Source organism: Stegastes partitus, unplaced genomic scaffold (genome assembly GCF_000690725.1).
Source record: "Stegastes partitus isolate 25-593 unplaced genomic scaffold, Stegastes_partitus-1.0.2 Scaffold999, whole genome shotgun sequence".
Classification (NCBI taxonomy): domain Eukaryota; kingdom Metazoa; phylum Chordata; class Actinopteri; family Pomacentridae; genus Stegastes; species Stegastes partitus.
In genome coordinates, this window is record NW_007578730.1 from 206,066 (window position 1) to 221,413 (window position 15,348).

Below are 15,348 nucleotides of genomic sequence, written 5' to 3' on the forward strand. Positions count from 1 at the left end.
ATAGTGCATTAGCACAGAAGGCTGGAGGCATGCTAGCCAGCGGGGTGTGCAGAGGTGGGAGATGTCCAGGCAAATGCAGGCCTCCATGAAGCAGCAGGGGAGTCGCACCTCCCCGTACCCCCTCACCTCTTAGAGTACACCTCGCTGGACAGGCGCTGTAAGAAGACGAACCTCCACTCCTTTGCCTCTCTTCCCAGTGGAACAAGGAGGCAGGAGTTCATAGCGTGGCTCTTTAAAATTTCATAGCGCTGGGGAGTCATGCAGATAATCCAAGAGATGGCTTTTTTTTTTTTGTTCACCTCAAGACTTAGTGGGTTTAAAAGCACACATAGATTCATACAGCAGGCACCTGGTTTATGAAGATTAATCTGAGCCGTCACACCATAAGTCCCAGCGGCCTGGCCTTTTGCCTTTCATGTAGGCGCTGGGCTAGAAGTGGCATGTTTTGGATGACAGGAGGCCGCAGGGAGGCAGGACTGTCACTCGCCGCTGATCACAGCATTACTAATCACAGATAAGCTGCAGGTCCCCACACACCAACAGGAACACACACTCACAAATGTGCATGGATCATAGCACACATCAGAGACGTAGGGCAAGGTCATTGTGCTCCCTTGCTCTCCCGCTCCCTCCCTCGTTACCCCATCACTCTTTCCCCACGCCTCTCTGTCTCCCCCTAACGTACCGCCTCCCTCCACCTTTTTTTTTTTTTAATTCATCCCGTTCCCCCGTTCGACTCAGTCTGCCCAGTGGAACGTGTCCCTCTTGTGCTTTTATTGCGCTCTGTCTTTTAATGGTCCCCTATTGTCTCTGAGCAGCCTTTACTTGTTCGGTCTCCTTCACAAGACTCACTGGGCCGTGCCTTGTGTCCGCTTCAAGTCTAAGAAAATGAGTTTGGGTACAGGAGGTCTGAGGTATTTACAGCCAGCAAACAGACAGAGACGGTGACCTGCCCCGCAATACAGGTCCCTCTTCCGCTTTGTGTCCGCCAGGCGGGCAGGCTTGGAATGTTGGGAGTCTTTTCTCACGCATCTTTACGGGGTCGGAGGGGTGGGGGGTGAAAAAAATGTAGCCGGTGCCATACCTCACTGACACACTAGTTTTCACACCTCCACAGGGGGGAGTTGGTAGTTAAACCCATGTGTGACATGGCTGTGGCAAACAAACAAATATTGAGTTAACCCAAGTCTAACCTGAGGAACAATATTTGTGTTTTTTTTCCTCTCCTGTCTAATCACCAGTGGGCCCATACATCGGAAGGTACTGTGGGCAGAACACCCCGGGCAGAATCATCTCCTACACGGGCATCCTGGCACTGACAATCAACACGGACAGCGCCATCGCAAAGGAAGGCTTTTCTGCCAACTTCACCGTCATCGAAAGGACCGTTCCAGAGGGTGAGCTGGCGTGAAAAACACTAAATATCAGACAGATGGGGATTTTAGGGAAGTAGAATCACAGGTGGCCAAAGACAATAGATACAAAACTGGTATAAATGAGGCAGAAATCAGCAATCCGGAGAGATTTGTTAAGTGAAAGACCACTTAGATGAGCCTGTAAAAGAATTAAAGGCCATGAAAGTAACCACCAGAGGAGTATTACTAAGAGCAAGAAGCCGATCCTGTCTGCTCCTGAAGCTACACATGGTCCTATTAAGACAAATTCCCACTTGTTAAACAGAGCTTAGGAGTTATTAAATAAACACCTCCTGCTTCTTCACTTGGGAAATGTGTAACAGGGTACAAGTCTGCCTCCCGCGGTTTACAAGACCTGAGTTTACACACCATGGGCCCAGAGCGGCTCCAAAAATCAGCTTCCCCACTTGTAACCACCTTGGACACAGACTTACACACACCCCCAGGGCTTTGACATGCAGCATCGTTGTCACGGGGCTCGACCCCCCGACCCCATTTTGCAAAACGCTCCATCTAAACATTTCATTAAGGAAGACGAGCTCTGGTTGGAGTCATAAATCTGTCCGGCGGCTAGACCACCCCACGTATATACACACACACACACAGTCAGTCTTTGAATAGCAATAGAGATGGATGACATTCAGCCAAATCTACTAATCATCTCCAAAAAGGATTTTGTCTTGCCCAGAGGGAAGACAGAGACTGTGTACACACACATGTGCACACACACACACACACAACAAACGAAACCACCCCGCCTCACAGTAATGAGCGCAGCGATGAGTGCTGATGTCATTTCTCTTTAGACTCCTCCGAGTTACTTGAGTCGTTTTAATCACACATCTAAGATCAGATTACACAAATCAACTTTTCACGTTCGCCATTAAGAGGCATGGTGAAATATCTGACCTGTGATCAGTAAATACCTTCATTTAGACGTGAGTTTCTTGGTCTTACATCACCAACTGAGACGCATCCAAGATTTTAAAAAAAAATAAATCTCCAAACTTCGTCTTTGCTTTTCCAGGCTTGTACCACTTAAATCATTCATAATCCCCTTATGCATAATACACGGCGGATTTTCTCGCTTCTACATGGCAAGGGGAAAGGGAAGGGTACACTCTCGCTGAAAGCTACTGATGAGAGGTGATAAGGTGCTGAAAAGACGCCTTGTCTTTTGTTCATAGCCCGTTTCTTTTGCTCTCATTCCCTCAGTCCACCCTCACTATTTTCTCTGCTATCAACCCCGCTTTGTTCAGTAACCCACATGATCAGATAGCGTGCTTAGCAGCAAATAAACGCCTCTTTTGTTGATCGTGGTCACTAATCTAGATAATGTAGGTCTGAGTACAAAAGTTTGACAAGAACAGGCAGTCTCCTCAAAGAGAGCCGACAATGAGAGTGGAGAGGTGCCAGACAGTTTTCTCAGCCTCACGCAGAGACTCCGACGCACTTGTGCTTGCGAGCACATGCATATGCGACCGCGCGTCGACACTGTAAAGCACAAACACACACACTGACCCAGTGACTGAGGTGTGTTAGCAGTGTGGCAGATGGGGAGACCATCTGTGTTAGCTCTTAGGCAGCAGCCACATAGCAGTTCCACACTGCTCCACGTCCTGAGCCCTCTGTGTGAGTGTACACACAAGCACATGACTGCATTTTTGGGCAAAGGGTGTTATATTTATGGCAGTGGCAGCCTTGATCTTAGAGAAGCGGACTTACCAACTTCACCAGAAGAAGTAGATCAACAGTGATAAGAATAACTGTTTACATGTATGTGTGAAAGTGTGCCTCCGCATACCTTCGTGTTGTTGTGGTGACGTTATACAGCTCCTGCCCAGATCAAAAGGTCATGTTCTTCGTTCCAACGGTTGCTCCACAGCGGTGTCAGCATGTCTGACCTCTGCGGGTTAGAGAAGCCGACCCCAAGCTGACCCAGCAGAGTCTTTAGCCGCGGATGCCTTGAAACGGCTGCTCCATGTCAACACAAACAAGGGAAGCCACCTCCTGCCATGGGTGGTTTGGCCACTGAGTGTGATATACGGCTCCTAAATACAGATACTAAAGACACCTAAACTCTCCCAAGAGACCAAGTAGAGGAAAATAGTTACTGTGTGCAAAAAAGATAAACTGCCCACAGGGAGGTGAGGGAAATGGATCCAGTCAGTGGAAAAAATAACCGGAGTGAAAGTCACTCTAACGCCTAATACGAACGTAAACTTAGCCCACGCTGAATGTTTTATGAAGACATTTTTACGTCTTAATGTGGAACACTTCCATCCTGCTTCCATTAAAAACCAGGGAGGGGGAGAAAGAAACAGAAAGGATTTACTGAGGCATTGCTGATGTGCTGTTCTTTTCCGGCCAGCAGCGCTTGAGTGCCTGTCGTGTGGTGGCCTCCTCCCCAGAGATGAGCTCTGATTCTGAGGGACACTGAAAGCACATGCTGGGTACATTGTGCCTGCTCAGAAATCAACTAAATATCTTTTACTTTCTCCCTTTTCATCCTCCTCCTATCTGTCTGTCTCTCCCCTTCCCTCCTCCCTGTTCAGACTTTGACTGTAGCGACCCTTTGGGAATGGAATCAGGAGAGATAACATCAGACCAAATCATGGCTTCATCCCAGTACAACCCCAGCTGGTCCCCAGAGCGATCCAGACTCAACTACTATGAAAATGCATGGACGCCGGCAGAGGACTCGAACAAGGAGTGGATACAGGTAATGCTTTTCATGTCACAGAGAGGAAATTCTTTACACACCACAGATTGTTGCCACCTGAAAGCTGGTTTCAGCTACTGAGGAAAGGTAAATAATGTCTGAAAAGTCAACCATGGCAGTGCAGAAGAACTCCCCAACTGCCTGCAGTATGTTTTTGGAGGTGAGTCACCGTCTGAGGGTGTATGCAGTATTAGAAGTGACTGCTGCCTGCTTGAACACAGTAGGTGTGTTCTGTGTTTGTCCTTCAGTCTCTGGAGGTGCAGTTTCTCCATAACACCCAACAATTTCGATGATGAATGTCAGCCGTCCTGATGGACCTCTGGGTGGTGGAGTCCACACCTCACCAAAATTGCCTGTGTCCACTCTCTCTGTCACTGTCTACCTATCTGTCTGTGTCTCTCTCTCCTTCTGTCTTCCTGTCCTAACTGATAACTTTCCCTTTCCTTGATAACGGAGACTGCCTCAGGGGATGCTGGGATTTAGTCCAGGCATCCTGCCTAGCTTCACACACACACACACATACACACACACACACACACACACACACACACACACACACGCTCAAACAGGCTCTGTCATATTTTTCTGTCTGTCAGCTTATCTGCACAAAGCGATCATCACCCACCAAGGGAACTTTATGTGGGAAGATTAAGGATTTAGTTCCTCCATCCCTAGATGGGGATAAGTCACATATCCCAAGTCCACTCACAGCACAAACCCCCCAGTGACACACCTGCCACAGCTCTACCTAGATGCTTTTGGAACATGTTTGATTTATTAACCGAAAGCCTCCAGGCCTTGTAAATGCCCAGACTGTTTTTCTTTTTCTACTCTTTTTCTACAGTCTTTGCTTCATTGCTGAAAAGTTTGGCCCCAGTATATTCCTCAGGGGATGAATAATAGAGCTGACCCAAAGCCAAATATTTGCTTGGGGAGGGCCATAAGCAAGCTTTTCCTTTATTATTGCAATGAAAATATTGTCCCGAGGGCCCCCGTTGCTCCTTCAGACTAATTTAATCAGTATGTGACTGTGTATGTGCAGGTTTATGTGTGTTCTCCCATGCTTGTGTGTGTCCATGTGTTTGTTCTTGGCTTTGTGGGTGAGTAGGAGGGTCTGGCACGGTCCATATTGTCCTGCAGAGGACCCCAGCATGTGTCTGAGTGGATCAGGAAGAATCGTGGCCTGCCTTACCGCTTCCTCCAGCAGTTCGACAGTCTGTTGTACGAAAGTATTTGTCTCCTGCAAAGGACAGTCCATTGTTCATAGTCTGATGCGTGGGTTAAGTGTACCAGCATTGACGTGAAGGCCGCCCAGCCCTGCTTTGCCTTTTTGTCAGCGGAAATTACAAGTGATCATAATGATTTGCTGCCACTCCAGACTCTCTCTGTTATAGTATTGATCATATTGAGGATTTGATTTGGCAGTAAAAATCTGGATTTTGAAGGGGATGGGCTCTAATGGGCGTGCTGATTTCCCAATACTAATCAGATGAAAACACTGAATGAGACTCTTCTAATTTCTAATTTCAAACGCAGCAAATGAGCCAAGTCTGTGGTTGCCACGTAATTTATGTTTTCTAAGGAGTGTGATGCACTTGTGCCGAGCACTCTGAGCAGAAGTCCAATTATCACAAGTGGTATTAAAAGAGCAGAATTCTTCATTCCTCTTTCATTAAGCCTGTCCGTGGTGTTGCAACAAGCTCAGGCCCCCTCGCGGCACGTACAAATCATCTCAGTGTGCAGTCAGATGCATAGTAATCAATTCATTATTTATTTCATTTATCATTCCCTGACTGCAGTTTGAGGCAGACAGTTTTATTATTCATGACAGGCGGCCTTTGATTCCTGGGCATTTTCCTTCGCTCTGCTTTCCTTCTTCTTTGCCGAACATAATCCAGATTTGTCATCCATTTTAATGCTGCCTCATTCTGATGCATGAAGAGAAGGAGGGCAAGATGCTCGAGTCTGTGCGCTCTTCACAAGGTAATTAGATTGGTGTGGTGTGGTTCAGCATTGAGTGGTGGGTTAGCCAGGTCATTAATCAGCCTTTTGGTGTACACAGAGATGGACAGATGTCCTTTGAGGGGGTTTGCGGCTGGAGGAGGGAGTAAAGAAAGAGGCGATAATCCCTCAAAACAGGCCTTCATTTCATTTTTTTTCTTTGCTCCTTTCAGATCCTTTCCTTTTTCGCTCCGCTCTTTTTCTCTCCTCGCTCCTCTCCAGGTTTACAGATCTACATCAAGGTAGCGGGAGATTTGTGAATATTATCTGCCTGTGTGAGCCGTGGCTTTCTCTGAAGCTTAACAGTATGAACAACGCTGCTCTTTGCAGCAGGTTGCAGCAAAAAATTAATGAGAGTAAACCAGCAGACTACCCAGTCAATGGGCTGTTCCTTGCTTTATGAACTCACATAACACGGACAAGGAAATACCTGCATCTGTGCAACACATTCGCCTGGGAGAAGGAGGTGTAGCATGTTTATGGAGTGGTGTAACGGAAATTGCTACGAATCTCATATAGGAAGGATCTGATGGCCACCAAGAGCCACTATAACATCTGAATGACACAATAAAAGATGGACTGAATCTCTGTCAGACAGCTGGCATTGATCGCACATACACACAACATGAATAATTTACACTGTCTTGGAGCGGACCCAACTGTCAATACCTGAAAGCCTTTCTCCTGAGCATCTCATAATGGCAATATACAGTATATGCCATCCCATACAGCAGGTTGGAGTTTTTCATGCTCATGAGTTTGAGCTTGCTTTCCATATCTATAATTTAGCTGCAAAGCCTCCTGCCATTATCCCCAGTCCTCCTGCCAGGATGCATTATCCCTGACTGCTTCATCAGTATTTATGTGTTTATCAGCCTCTATGTGTCTCTGATCACCTAAATTGTTTAATCACAATGAGTCTCTTAACTGTTGTCATGTGAGAAATGCTTTAATCTCCCCGCTCAGACAGATGAAAGCACTAAACTTAAGGAGCGCGTCGGTGTTTGTTGACACTTCTTTCTCTCCTACATGTGATATCAATCTCAAGGTAAAGCCAGCCATTCGCAGAGCAACTTGACGTGGGAGTTGGCCGTATGTCTTGCAAATCTATAAGACAAACAGTTCTGCGAGGCCTGGCTGGATAACAGGTTGAGTTCCACCACTTGACCAACCAAACAACCACTAATTGCACTCTTCCTTGATGAAACTGCAGTTCTGGCCACTGTGCAGAAGCTAATGTCAGATGCTAAACCAGCGCGTTCTGCCATATCCTGTTTTTCTTCTCTTCCAAACGTGCTTTCAATTACCTCAGGTCAATGATTTGCAAAAAAAAATGCCTCCCTTCGTTGCTATCGTCTCTCTCTTCGCTTCTGTGCCGGTTCCAGGGCTTACCACCGCGCCGGGTGATGAGTAATTAGAATATGGACTAGTAATTAACAGCAGCTTCTCAGTTGATGAAGTCTAGCGAGAGCAGAGGAGCGGAGGCTGGCATGCATCTGCCGGTGAGATCATCATCATGCCGTACAAATGGAAACAATGGATGCTGTCTGAGCCTCGCTGCTTCTGGGCCGCGCTCTCAATTGGAAAATCAATGAGAGGATAGAGACCCACACTCGTTTGGAGTAGCCCAAAAGTGGGACTAGAAATCGAAACATGAGGGATGGCATGATGTAATGAAATGAAACAGCGCGGCATAAGTACCCTGAGACAAAAACCCAGCTTAGCTGTAATCAGTGTCATTTTCAGCGTCTGCATTTTGCAGAACAGAGAAATGCCTGAAAGCCCTGCGGTCGGTCGTCATCACTAAACGATCATGTGCAGCTGTATATCCTGGGATAGAATCATCAGGCAGATTCCAGACGTGACATACCTTCAGGTCGCGCTCTCTTCCTTCCTTATCACTGTTTCTTAGTTACATAATCATTACTCAGCCCGTTAGTCATGTGTGTGTGGCAAGGATGGGAATGACCCCCGAGTTAGAGTCTGAACGATGATTCACCAACTTCAAAACCAGACTTCCTCTAACAGCTGGGACTAAAAACCTGTAATCAGCAACAGTACACATGTATCTGAGCACAGCACAACAACCACACAACCTTTAATTTTATCACCGCTGTCGTCTGACCTATACATCCCTCTGTGTCAGGGAAACAGATGATCGGTGCATGGGAAGATATGCATAATTTAATGCCACCAAAGAGGTGTGGAGGTGCTAAAAATAAACTGTAATTTTGTCAGGTGAATATTGTGATAAATGGAGGGTCATGAGGGGAGCTCATAGGTCCTGGAGCATTTGAGTAATACAATTTTCATGAAAAGAGAATTAATTACGCTTTCAGGTAATGGAGCTATTCCTAAAAGCTTCCGCTACCAACACCAAAGTAACTGAAGGGGAAATTAAGGAACGGATTGCTGAAAGCTGCTTTAGATACGACTTCTGGGGATAGAAACGCATCTCTTTAGCTGCATGCCAGAGTGGATGTGTGTCTGTCGGTTCACAAAAATGTCAGCTTTCTGTCATTACCATACAAAGGGAGGCATTGTCAGAATTTGTATGCAAAAAAAAAAGAAAAAAACAGGTGACTTGAGGCTTTGCATCTACTTTATGACTTCTGACTATACCATCCTTTGAGATCCATAAAGCATTTCCAGAGATTGTTTCCTGGACCGGAGCCTCCGTCTATGTCTACCAGCTGCTCTTTGACTTTGGAACACAGAGGAGTTCTCCCTTCCTTCTCACCCTCGGCATTTCTCTTGTTGTTGTTTTTGGTGGGGGGAAACGAATAAACTCATTCCCCAGAGGCCTCGGTTATTCAGTCAGAAGCCCACACACACACACACAGCTATTTTTCCCCTCCTGTTGGGAAAGCACAGAAATGGATTTAAAACAAAAGTCTTTGGTTCTTCTTCTCCCACAGTGCAGATTGCTGCATGCAACTCCTTGGCAACTCAATTATAAGCCAATCAAGCAGCCAGAGATAGAACTTTTGAGCCTTTGCCGTTTCTCGAGCTGTTTCCCCTCCTCGGCTATATACACTGCATGTCTGCTTGCTGCACCCACACAACACTGACGAAGCTTTAGCCTCAATTACATATCATGTGGCCTTGCTGCACATGAGTCACAGAGCGCAAAGACAATACTCTGGGCAAGGCATAAACCTAATAATCACACCCACAGCAATGATCCCGAAACTAAACTACACTTGTACAAACACACATAAACACATAAGTACATTGTTTGTTGGTTATTTGCCATAATTTATTCCTAAAGTCGCTCATACATGTGTGTATATATATATCGCTCTGTCTATATATATATATATATATGTATATACCCACTACTGAGCCCCCCCTGAAGTGGATTTCAGCATGTCGATCTAACTACACGCACACCAGGCTTTAACTGGCTGATGTTACAAGCCTGAGCATGACTAATTCTTTTTCTGCCTTTCTGGTTTCATTAGTTTGTGAAACCACTGGAGCCGTGCACACTGGCTGTTGTGAGGCAAGGGGCTTTAAGTCATCAGTTTGCCTCACAACAGGAAGGTAGCAAACACTCAAAACACACACACACACACACACACACAGCTAGTCAAACATATTTTGGACTATACTGGAGAAGAGAAAAACTCCTGGGAGACAAGGACACATTGAAGTCTTGCCCACATATCAGCCTGCCACTGCTTTATGGAAAGATTCTGAGAAGCCTGGGTGATTTCTTACCCAGCCTGGCATGTTTATGGCTCAGGTTGTGTGTCCCTCCAGATATGAGTTACAGTGCACCGGCATGCCCAGAATGTATAGTGTCATTTGTCTATAGGTGGGCTTAAGTCCAAACACTCTCACAGGAGAAACAACAATATGGTAAATGTGAAGCAAATACCTGCTTCTTGATCAGCAGAGTCTCAAAGTGCAGCGCGTCCCTATAGATGCTAGATTAGGAGGCATAATTCACACCTTTCCACACGCTGATTACATCACCCATTAGGCATGATTCAGCCTTTCAGCTCGAGATGACGAATAGTTTATCATCTGTGAGTGATATATTTACCCAGGATCCACTGTGGACGCCTTATGATTTCTAAATGTTGGTTATTGGTTTATGTATATAGGTCAGCAAGAACTGTCTTTGGCTTTGGGCTAAAAGGAGTCCCACTAGTAATCATTATCTGAGCCTGTTTGTTTTCACTGTGGTCTCTGTGGTGTGGGATGGACTGTGCTTTACATCCAAGCGTCCTGGCAGCCAGTCTTCTTTCCCTGACCCACGTAACCTCAGTCTGTTAGCGCAGCCTCTGCCTCGTTCTTCTGCCTCTAACAAGCAGCCATTAATAAATCATGCTTTGCTCATTACCCGGGCCCTGTTATCAGCCCGTGTCTGTGAAATTGATCCAGTCTGTGCACTTCTTCACTGGAGACCCCATGCTTCTGTCCTTCACATCTTGCAAGGCATCACTGTCAGTGGCTTGTTTCCCCTCCCAACCTTCGCCTCTTGACTTTTCTCTCCTTTCTCCTCAGCGTTCTGTGGCTCTTCCCTCTCTCTCTCCAGCCCCCCCGCTGTCTTTCATCATTTCTCTTCCTCACATCCCGTGACAACTAACCCTGATGCCTTTCTTCGAACTCGAGCTGCCTAGAATTTGAACTTTTGTGCCAAAAACTTTCCAAAAAATCACAATGACTTGATTTGCTCCAGCATCACTGTGGTTTGTGGAACTTTAAAACTGCTGAACCATGAGGTGATGAAAGTTTTAGAACTGGCAAGTTGAACCACGCCCATCAACTGGCGGAGAACCCCCTCAAAAATAATTTACAACAAAAAACTTGGACTAGAATATTGATTAAGGTCATATATCAGTCCAAACCTCTTCAAATCAGCCATATTTCTGCATGCTCATGTCCTCATATTGTTCAGTCTGAGCACCCATGAGTGTTCCCAATTAGCCCCGCCACTCATTTCATTCCCAGAGGCTCTTCTTCTCCATTACACCTAATGAGATCCTTTCAGAGAAAACATCCCAAGGCCAAGTCTTCCTATTAGACCATTTTTAGTTAAGCCTTTACAGTAAGCCACTTTGCCAGTGGGCCAGACTGGAAATAAACCAGGCTGGCCATTTGAAAGAAGATGTTAAAGACCTGCCTGGTCTAATATATTGAACGCCAGTGCAGACCTTGCTGCCATCCACCATGCTTTCCTCATCCAGCACTGGCACATACAGCCGTTTACCCAGCAGAGAGGAAGTCAACTCCTTCGTTATTAAATGGGAACCGTCTAAAGCTGACAGGATTTGATTTTGTTTCTATTTGTGGACCCAAAAGAAATCTGGGACTTACTGTAAAAGCCCCTTGAGCCTGTAGACAGGAACAAAAGTATTCTGTCTCTGTATGTGACTGTCTTTTTTGTTAGTCTCCATCCATCCAAATCCGTTGAGTGGCCAAGAGAGAGCGAGAGAATATCATGGTGGAACCTCATTTATTGCTCCCATCTGTTTATGTCTTCTTGCTTCTGGAAGTGAACTTGAGGAGCAGGAATGACCAGCGTGGCATGCAGATGTTCCTTTCCTGCTCTGAATCATTAAGTGTGGTACCGCGCCGTATATAAGGTTGGCAGCCAAAGCTAGCCGACTGTCTGGTTTTAACATGCCGGAGCTCTGTTAAGATTTTTGCAGGCAGATAACCCTGGCTTTGATTTTCTGAAATATGTGCACACTACTGTGTCTGTCTGCTCTCTCTCACATAAAGGATTTCACTGCTGTCGCTCTTTCTTACACACCCTTGCACATGCACATACCGATGATCTCCTCTGAGTCGATTCAGTAATCTACTCAAGACTCTGGTCGCCATGCATCAGAGCCCGAGCCCATCTCACGTCAACATCAAAGGCCTCGTCTCTCATCATGAACTTGGAAACCTGTTCCACCAACGCCCCGGCTTCCCTGCATCACTCCATCACGTTTCAGCCGCGTCTGCACGCAACACCATTACTCCTCATTAATGTCAGCTCAGCCTGTCAAAGATGGTGTTAACGCTTGTTAAAATTAAGCATGCTGCTTATACACCGAGGGGTTGGAATTCTTTGAAAGTTTTTTCAGGTTCGCGTTGCACCCACTCTTTGCTCCTGTTATGGATGAAGAGATGGTCTGTGAGGTTAAGTAGCCTCCACTGCGGTCAAAGGGAGCCCATTTGTTATTGCTGGTGGCTGAAAAATTGCATGTGAGTCCCAGAACTAGCAGCAGCTGACATCTTCTCCAGACCTGTAAAGTCCCGGTGAAGTTAGACAGCAGCATTAACATGATCAAAAGCCAGTTTGAAGGCTATTTTGGGTCACAGGAACAGAAGCCAGGGTGACATATAGAGGGTTGTTTGCGTGTGTTCTTTCTTTCCTGGCAGTGATGATTGTGTTTGCGAACAGGCATGACAGTTGGCAGACAGACACTCTGCCCTCTTTCCAGGTCTGATGCAAGCCAGCCACTATCTCTGCCCAGCATCATCTCTAAATACAGCACATATACATTTTAGGAAAATATATGCGTGAACATGACTTTCACCCAGACGCTCACACATGTGCCTCTGACCCCGCCGCCTCTGGCTGTCTCCCTGTGAAAATGTAATAGCCCTGCAGTAATGTACTGCAGTTCATGATTACTTTATAAAGCCCTGCATATTTTAAAGGCACAATATTTGATATTCAATCTGTATCTCTCTTTCCTCCTGGCCGATTCTGATAATGTGATTGCGGACCACGTTCTATTCAACATTCATTTTTATCCAATAAGCTCTTGTCTCCCATCTCAGGAAATTAAGTTGTCATCTTGTGTCTCTTTCATTAATGCGAATATCATTTCATTGTTGTTTATTAAATTCCAGGTAGCCGATGATGAGCTCATGGCCAGAGGTGATTCTGATTGTAGAGCTGTATTTTTAACTCTCCAGATTGCCTCTGTATTATTAATAGAGGCTGTGTGCATTGAAAAAAAATCTTTTCCATAGAAGTTATTCATGCATTTGAACAGGTGAAGAGCGTTGCATTTAGTCGCATCTACCTCAATTCATCAGTAATCTCCTTAAAACAGTAAAAAAGAAGCTTGCAGCAGCTACTGCAGAATTTTCTCTCAGTATGTAATATGCAAAGTCACTTAAAGCAGCTTTTTTCTCAGTTGTCTTTTCTGTCTTTGCCCTCTTCAGGTGGACCTTGGGTTCTTGCGGTTCGTCTCAGCCATTGGTACCCAGGGCGCCATTTCCCAGGAGACCCGGCGGATTTACTTTGTCAAGTCCTACAAGGTGGATGTCAGCTCTAATGGAGAGGACTGGATCACTTTGAAAGAAGGCTCCAAGCAGAAGGTATTCCTCAACATTTCTGTGATAAAAGTTTCATTTCAGCCGGCGATGGTGTAATAGCTTCACCTTTAAGCTCTAAGTTAAAAAAGTGAAATTAACTGTGAAGCCCCAATAACCTTTCTGGAAACGTTTGCAGCCCTGAGCTCAATATAAGACTTTCGCAAGAAGCTAAATGATAACAGTATTGGAGTGGTGGATGTTTGCGTCTCTCTGACCAGAGACTGGGTTATAAAAACCGCCGCTGCATATGTACTGCGCTTGGAATATCCCAGTTCAGTGAAGTAGCCAGCTGAGTTGAATTGTGGTTTGCTCCAAGTTTCCTTTGAGCTCAAAAAAAAGGGGAACTACCCGGCTACATGTACTTTAGTCCCGTCTCCCAGCGTGCAATTATACACTTTGATGATATGGTAATATACCCGACAAGAGTGTAAGTGGATGGTATTTACAGCAAAAACTGCAGCGCTAATACAGCACTGAAGTAACTACAGGGAGGAATTCTTGCAGGAATGTTGCCTCTGTTTTATGTCAGGCACCCATCAACTGGTCGTAAAAGAGCAAGGGATGACAAAAGACTTGACAAACAAGAGTTAAAGGGGATGGATGGAATTAGGAAAGGCTGTCAAGTTTAAGCAGCTGGTAGGGGGGGGCCCAGAAGAGAGGGACAAGAAAAGGAAGGACGAGAGGGACGGCATGCTTGACCGGAGCGTGACAGGCTGTAACCATCGATCGCTGATCAGCCTGTCAAACAGACCAGGTTTTGTCCATCTGGAGGCTAACACAGGCTGCACTGTGGGTGTCCGCAGGGTCAGAGAAGCATGTGTGCGTCTTGACAGTCCTCATGTTTGCATGACATGTAAATACTACGAAGCATTTTTGAGTGATAGAGTGAGAAAAGAAAAAAGTTCCCAACAGCAACAGAGCATCCCAACAAGCATGTTTGTGCTGCTGTGTACATATGCCCCCAGGCCTGATTCTTTTATGGTCTCTCCAAAGTACACAGTCCCCTCTGTAAAGTGGCAGCTTAAAGGTGCCGTGGTAAGCCCGGCCTGTGTTTTTCCGGACTCTAAAGTGCTTTTGTGCAGAGGGGCACCATTTGCTACATGCTGAGCCTGCAGTTTGGCATCTTAGCGCAGCCCTGGAAAAAGCCACTTTACAGTTAGCGAGTGGAGAAGAGACTCGGCGTGACATTTAACAGAGTGGATGACTTTGTTCCAGGGTCCCTTAGTGATGTAGTTGACAGGTATTGCTGAAGGACTGAGTGGCAAAAGGGTAGGCAGGCGGTATAGACTAATGGGTACGCCCTTGTGGCATTTTAGTTCATCCCAGAACCGCTATCTTTTTACCCTTCCATCCTGCTCCTCTCAGCTGGATTCCTCTCTGCCCCATAGCTCCCAGTCAGGCGGGTCAGAAGGTCGTATGGTCACCGTTGTGATTCAATTACCCAGATTGAACTGTGATGGACTGTAGGGAGTTGTTGGGATGGGTGGCCGGCCCCTCGTATGGTGCTAGTAAACTGTCAACTGACCCTGGGGGAGAACAGTGACATCTCTGACCTTTCAACAAGACACTGCAGTAAAAACCTACACCAGATCTGGAAGTAGAGGACAGAGAAAGGGCATCTTGAGCCAATCTGGTCTTGTAAGTGTTACACATCCCGCCTCAGGTTTCATAGTCACGGGCCGCTGCCACCTTGAGCTGCAACATGTGGTGCAAGAGGAGATGTAGGGGCAGTTCCAGGAGTAACAGGGAAACAGTTTATCAGTGAGCAAAGCTTTCAAACAATTCTATGTATTTGCATAAAACCTTATTGAACCACAAGGTAAAAACTGAATGTTTACGTTGATTGTCAATGTTACTTCTTGTGTCAATGTCTTGACT

The 15,348-nt window shown here is 46.0% G+C and overlaps 1 protein-coding gene across 2 annotated transcripts in view; it reads left to right on the forward strand.

Annotated features, from left to right (window-relative positions):
• nrp1a (neuropilin 1a) overlaps nt 1–15,348 on the forward strand; it is a 57,760-nt gene that overhangs the window by 29,817 nt on the left and 12,595 nt on the right. For both annotated transcript variants that reach the window (XM_008294834.1, XM_008294835.1), the window contains exons 5-7: nt 1,242–1,397; nt 3,971–4,137; nt 13,318–13,473. In XM_008294834.1, the coding sequence (XP_008293056.1) occupies nt 1,242–1,397; nt 3,971–4,137; nt 13,318–13,473 (479 nt within the window). The remainder of the gene's footprint in view (nt 1–1,241; nt 1,398–3,970; nt 4,138–13,317; nt 13,474–15,348) is intronic.